At 43.2% G+C, this 6,888-nt stretch overlaps 1 protein-coding gene across 1 annotated transcript; it reads left to right on the top strand.

The window, feature by feature from the left end:
* The first annotated feature begins 1,449 nt into the window (after positions 1-1,449).
* Positions 1,450-3,150, top strand: LOC131269351 (protein piccolo-like). The gene has a single exon (XM_058271702.1). The coding sequence runs from the start codon at positions 1,450-1,452 to the stop codon at positions 3,148-3,150; it is 1,701 nt and encodes a 566-aa protein (XP_058127685.1).
* Positions 3,151-6,888: the final 3,738 nt, after the last annotated feature.

The following is a 6,888-nucleotide window of genomic DNA, read 5'->3' as shown; positions in this document are numbered from 1 at the left end:
GTTTTATAGCTTAGTTTAGGTTCAGCTGCTGGTGTTTTAGGACTAACAGCCGGAAATTAACATACGATAACGTATGCTTTACCCATGAATGTTGTTCGTTAACGTTATGGGCATAAGAAAGAGCCTTCGAAATATTTTAATAGTTTTGTTAATCCAACTAGCAATACACGTAAATGACACGAGCTAATCACCCACCTGCAAATAAATTTTCTTCTGCTTTACAGAGAATTTTTCAGTCCACAAACAATGATTTGTTTTTAAACCAGGATGCATCGAATAAAATAATGAATTTTGAAACCAGAAATACGTCGATCATATGTTGTAGTATTGTTCCAACCATAAATGCAACCGTCTGCGCTTCCGTATGCTTTTCCCCGCAGGAGGTATTACGCTTTATTGGTGGTCCGCGTAGCCTTGAGAAGCTTTCCAGACATACCACGCTGATCTTCTTGTTTCCTTCGCGGTGAAACCTACTGCAATGCTGTACTGATTTAATACCGTTCACCAGTGTTCAGAGCAAGGGAACAAAGAGATTTTCCTCTTACTTCTACTCGAAACGTTAAAAAACGATACATACAAACATACTGATTGTTCTCGGTAGGCTGTTTTTTTTCTGTTCAGCACGTCCGATCTTCTTTTTTTCAATACAATACAATAATGCCATTAGCCGATCATGCCCGAACGCCGCAGCTGCACGGCTCGCCAACGAACGATGAAGGTAAGGATGACACGCACACTACTACACACGCGGTATTTACAGTGTTGTTCAGGGCAATATTTTAGTACCTCAAATGTTCGATTATATGAAAAATTATGACGAAATGTCGACCAGTCAGAACGACTAAAGCACATCTAAACAACACAAGAACGGAAGGTGGAAAACATTTAATTTTAATATCTATTTTTTTTTTTACCAAGCACCGTTTAGTAGACGAAGGACGACCTCGAACTGTTGCTGTGGTGGCAAACACTGTATTTCCCCGTCGCTTGTAAGGCGATGCGATCGCCGTCGGGTCTTCAGTCTGCAGCCGAGCCTTGAAGCAAACGGTTCGGAGTTTAAGTCGCGCGCGTTACAACCGTGGAGAATTATCGTTGTGTTATTGTGAGTGAATCCCGCCAGTTTTATTACTTTCGGCCGTCACATCCTCTCCCTCACTCTCTCTCTTTTTCTGTCTTTCTTCTCCTTGTCCCACACACGTACACTTCGGAAGGGGTGTGTGGTAAAACCGCAACAGCTTTCGCGCTTCTACTGCCTTTCGTCTTCCGTTTTCCTGTGGGCTGTTAAAGCAAGGGTAAGCGTTAAATTTGATCTCCCTCCTGAATGGTGCTTTGTTCCTGTGGATTCCTGCTTGCTTGTTGCAGTCTGGTTCAAGTTCGATTGTGTTGCCTTTTTTTTTATTCTCACTTAGTTTCTTGCGTCACCGATCGAATACCCTCAACACCACCGGGATGGATCGTGACGGGCAGCACAGTTGGCAGTCGGAGGAGGATTTCTCCCGCGAGGTGAAGTGCGAAGTAGTGGAGGAGGAGTACCTGGATGAGTACCGACAGGAAATTGCGCCACCAGTGAACCGCTCCGCGTACATGGTACAGCTGCCGAAATTGCGACCTCGACCGGCGACATACCAAACGTGGGATGAGGATGATCTGCCAATGCCGAAACTGGAGCGTCGGGCGGGACTCCCCCCCCCGCCGACACTGGAGCCTCGGCCGGGATACTTCCATATGCCGATCAAGGAGGAGCCGGAAAGTTCCCCAATGCCGGAACTGGAGGGTCGGCCGGGACTCCCCGATATGCCGACTCTGGTACGGGCGCTGGAAGCGGAACCGCGACCGGCTCAGGAGGGTCAGTCGCTGGAGCCTACCATGCCGGAGTTCGATACCCTCGGAGTTGCCCAGGAGGGTCAGTCGCTGGAGCCTACCATGCCGGAGTTCGATACCCTCGGAGTTGCTCAGGAAGGTCAGTCGCAGGCTCAGGAGGGTCAGTCGCAGGCTCAGGAGGGTCAGTCGCAGGCTCAGGAGGGTCAGTCGCTGGTGCCTACCATGTCGGAGTTGGAGCGTCTGCTACGTCTGCCCGCATTCCCGACCCCGGTAAGGGCTCAGGAGGGTCAGTCGCAGGGTCAGGAGGGTCAGTCGCTGGTGCCTGCCACGCCGGAGTTGGATCGCCGGCCGCGTCTGCCCGATATGCCAATCCTGGAAGGCATGGCATCCCACGTTATATCGATCCCGGCAAGGAACGATCCGCAATCAGAAGCTCCCATGCCGGAAACGGAGCGTCAGCCGGGTCAACTGGACGTGCCGATCCCAGAGGCCATGTCAGGGTTAGGACCCCCACTGGTGAACATACAAGTAGATGGGCTGGAAGCTCCTGTTGAAGTCCGCTTGGTGAGTATCGAGACGATGGAGTACTGGCCGCAGGAGATTCTCACGCCCGAGGAACTCGCCAGGGCGGGAATGAATCCCCAGCCGGTAGCGAAACGCCAGCCGGTACCGAAGCGCCAGCCAGCATCGAAACGCCAGCCGGTGCAGTTCGTGGGGCAAAAAGACCAGCCGGGGCACTCCCGCACGGGAAAACGGCGGCCGGCAACGCCGCTTCCGCGTAAACGGTCAGCGGTCTCCAGCAGCACGCCGCAGGCAGGACCGTCCGAACTCGTCCCGCCGCCAAGTGCTCAGTCAACATCACGTCAGATCGAGGCTCAACCACAACCTTCCACCAGCGGAAAGCGTCCTCCGATGAACGGCAGGGTCACCGTAGACCGAGGGTATGTCGCGATGGTTTCGGGAATCAGTGAGACGGACATGCGCTCCTTCCCCGCGCACGTCGAATTCGTGCTAGACGAACGCAGCACGCTGCTGCTGGTGTACCGGTGCTCGGTGTGTGAGGTTGAGTTCACCGATCTCAAGTCGTACAATAACCATACGCGAATGGAACACAAACGCGCGTTCTGTCCGGGGTGCCACCGGTCCCTCATGATGGGCAGCATGGATCGTCACCTGAAAGCGTGCCCCGCCGTCGCCTGCGTCTGCCGGGTTTGCGCATTTAAGACCGCCAGGCCGTGCGAGCTGCAGCAGCACCTTCGGGAAGTACACCAGCTCCCAGGACCACGCTGCCAATCACGCTTCTGCCAGTTCTGCGACCGTGTCATCTGAGCTGCCTACTTTCCCTCACAGGTATGCTTAAATTTGTCTTCATTTCGGTTTACCGATTCATTATCTTCCTTTTCTTTCTAGCTCTCTCTCTCTCCTGAAGATGGAACTAAAACCTACAGCTTATTAATATTGCGCCTTGTACAAACTAGTGCGGTTTAACATCTGACGTTCAACACTAGCGTACATTACTTTGAAATCTTGCTCGAATGCTTTTTCAGTGATAATTTTGACCGCTCTTTTTAACATTTCTTTGAAGATTTTTCAAATCTGTAAACATTATTGACTATCTTTTGAACTATTGAATTATACGATGTACGAGTTCATCAATCTGCTATTTTTACTCCTTTTCATCTTTTAGTTTTTCATAAAATTTCACGTGAATTCCGGAAAAGTAAGTGTGCGCTAGAATGCTTATACATTCGGCCACCGTTAAAAACTGTTTTCATATTTAATTATATATTTATATTTAGTTAGTTGCAAAAATGTGGTTTGATATTTCAAATTTTAATTTTATTTTGTACTAAAAAGTAACCGTTTCCTATATGAAAAATCTTCAAAGACAGCAAAGTTGAAGGGTTTTAAAATGAGCGAGTCAAAATTACCGTTAAAAAGCAATCTAGGAGTAGTCAAATAGGTTATCGAACAGAAAAATCCGATATTTTCGGTTTAGATGAAGATGTGGATTTTACTAAGCTTTTTTTTTTTTCAAAATACTAAATAGAAATTTTCGTTGCGGTTGAAAAGGCGGTTTGAATTCTAGTGTTAGCATTATCGTAGGCTCTTTTCGGCCTTAGGCGTTAGAAGCAATAGAAGCTTACTTTTGTTGAAACAATGAAATACTTCCAAATGTATTTGTTCATCATCTATCAATGATGATTGAATCTAGAGATGGCAGATCGAAATCGAACCAAGAATTAACCAGAGCAAGTAGTGAAGCATTGTTAGAAGAACAGTGCAAACAAAGTATGTCTACAAAGCTTCAGCACGGACTTCGATTGGATTAATCCGATCGATCCTTGTTGTAGATTTTCATACATATCAACCAAAGGCTCGGTTCTTCTGACGCGAAATGTGTGAAAATTGACAACTCGATTCGATCGGGTTAATTTGATCGAAGCCGTTGCTTATAACTAATTAAGTTAGAGATAATTTGCAATGATCGCTATGCATAAGTACAACAAAATGGCCGGCTAAAAGTCTTAAGTGAGGCGCCACAGGAAACCATCGCGCTCCTATAGGAAATGAGGTCGAAAGCAATAGGTTTTGGAACACCATTCCATCATCATCTATTGATGTCACCGTTTCACAACGAGAAGATAAAAGAAATGAAATCGCAAGAAATAGCATATAAGTCACAGATTTCTATCACACAGTTCGAGCTAGGTTAGAGCTCATTAATATTGCATCTTGTATAAACACGTGAGGTTTTCTTTTCACTAGTAAAGCAAACAAATGCAGCTAGTGAAGGTTGACATCACACGTGTAACTCTAGCGTTAATCAATCTATTATATATTTTCAAATGTATCTATGTAACATTCCTGCATTCCATTAACACCATTCCATCATCATCTATTGATGATCCGTTACCGTTTCACAACGAGAAGATAAAAGAAATGAAATTGCAAGAACTAGCATATAAATCACAAATTTCCATCACACAGTTCGAGCTAGGTTACAGCACATTTATATTGCATCTTGTATAAACACGTGAGGTTTTCTTTTCACTAGTAAAGCAAACAAATGCAGCTAGTGAAGGTTAACATCACACGTGTAACTGTAGCGTTAATCAATCAATTATATATTTTCAAATGTATCTATGTATCAACTTCAAATGTATCTATGTAACATTCATCTATGCTTAAACTAGAACTAAGATGTCGCGAGAGAATTGATGAAGGATTGTAAGAGTAACAGTTTGAGCCAGGCTTTGTGAGTAAACTACCAGTTTTCGAGCGTAGGCACTGTCCAAAACACATCATTATACAGCTTATTACAACAAAGTTTAAACATTCGAACGATGGTGTAGCCTTGGGACAATGATTTGCTATTCCAGAGGAAGCTTCTATCTGTCCCAGGTACGCTTGTGTTGGCGCTGAGTGTGTTCCATTCTGAATTCGGATTTCTTCACCAGCAGCTAACCCTCCCAGTGTGTCAACTACCATGAACTGTATCTAACATATGCATTAATAGAAAATAAACTAACTTTCTCTAGGTATGGTAACTGAATAAAGCTCTAAGAATGTTTATGAAAAATGGCACCCGTTTCGTATTTCAATAAAATATTCACGAAAAGATAATCAGGTGACATTACGGCATAGTTAGTAAGGAACCATAATTGATGTTGGTTGATCTTTTCCAATCCTCTAGCGTCCTTCACGATCAACTACTGCTCCGTTTTGGTCATTAAAGAATCGGAACTTTTCCTTTTCTTTTATTTTTATACCTTCTCTAATATATCTTTCTGAATACAGAAGACTTTCTGTTGTATGTGATACAAGCTGACCCAACGAACTTCGCCTCGTCCAATATTAATAATACACTAATATTAAAAAAAAAAAACAACAAAGAATTGCAGCTCAAGGGAAGCCCCATAGATTTGGTGCATGAAGATGATGACAAATAACAATAACAGAGTCATTTTTAAGTCGCGGAATATCAGACAAATGCAAAGAGAGTTTTAAAATTCCAGTGAACGATTCACGGTTTCGTTTTTATTTTCATTACGATTAATCAATTTATATGAGCACTACCATAGAAAAATGGGTACGTGCAACAAAGCTTTTTTCTACCACGCAACAAAACACATTCAACTCGTGATTTATCACAATTTTATTCGCTATGGATAAGAAGGAAAACATCATCCCAAACCTTGGTTAAGATTTCTTAGTTTTAGTTATAAATCGTATATTTGATTTTAAAGTTTTCTTTTCTTTAATCCTACCATGAATAAAAACGAACAAATAATCCGATTATATCGTCATGATTGGCTCAGCCGATATTGAGTTTTTGCATTAAAAACAAACAAACACTTATTTTTATTAGTTTTTTTAAATGGAGAAAGGCTTTTATCAAGTTTTCTGGTTTTCTGGCTTTTCCTAGGGAATTGTCTAATTTTCATTGTTTTAACGTTAACTGGAACCGTATTTTTTAGTGTTCGTTCGAGAAGAAAAAAATTTATTTATTTATACGGTAAAAAGCCGTTTTTACCGAATTTTCCGATAGATTAAATTAATAATTATACAAAAGATGATCTGTTGGAAATGCTTTTGAAAGAATGTTGCAAGATGCGTAGTAACTGTCCGAAGTGGCACAAAATTGAGAGGTACATGGTGCTAGGAACTACGACCGTTCAGCACCGAGCTGGTAATCGGTGCATTCTGTTACTAACGCATAATAAAAGAGTTCAAAAAAGGTGCAAACAAGCTCTCATTGCTGACCAAAGGTATGATTATTGCGTTTGCAACAGAAGCATAGGAAGACGTCAGGGTGTTTCGGGGGGAGAATTCGTGAAATAGTTTCAATGGCATCTTAGGCAGACTTCCTGGACAACCAAGAGCTTTTCAATATTGGAGGTTCTCGTTCGGGAGGATAACTATATTATTTATCTGTAAAATACATTGTACTACTTCCGGTAGCAGGTTATCGGTTGCGTCGATAATTGAGAAACACGGTTGGGGATCTGTTCGGATAAAATTGTTATCCATTTTACTTTATTTGATCTACAAATAGTCTAAGGC

Source organism: Anopheles coustani, chromosome X (genome assembly GCF_943734705.1).
Source record: "Anopheles coustani chromosome X, idAnoCousDA_361_x.2, whole genome shotgun sequence".
Lineage (NCBI taxonomy): Eukaryota > Metazoa > Arthropoda > Insecta > Diptera > Culicidae > Anopheles > Anopheles coustani.
This window is presented reverse-complemented; position numbering and strand designations above follow the sequence as displayed.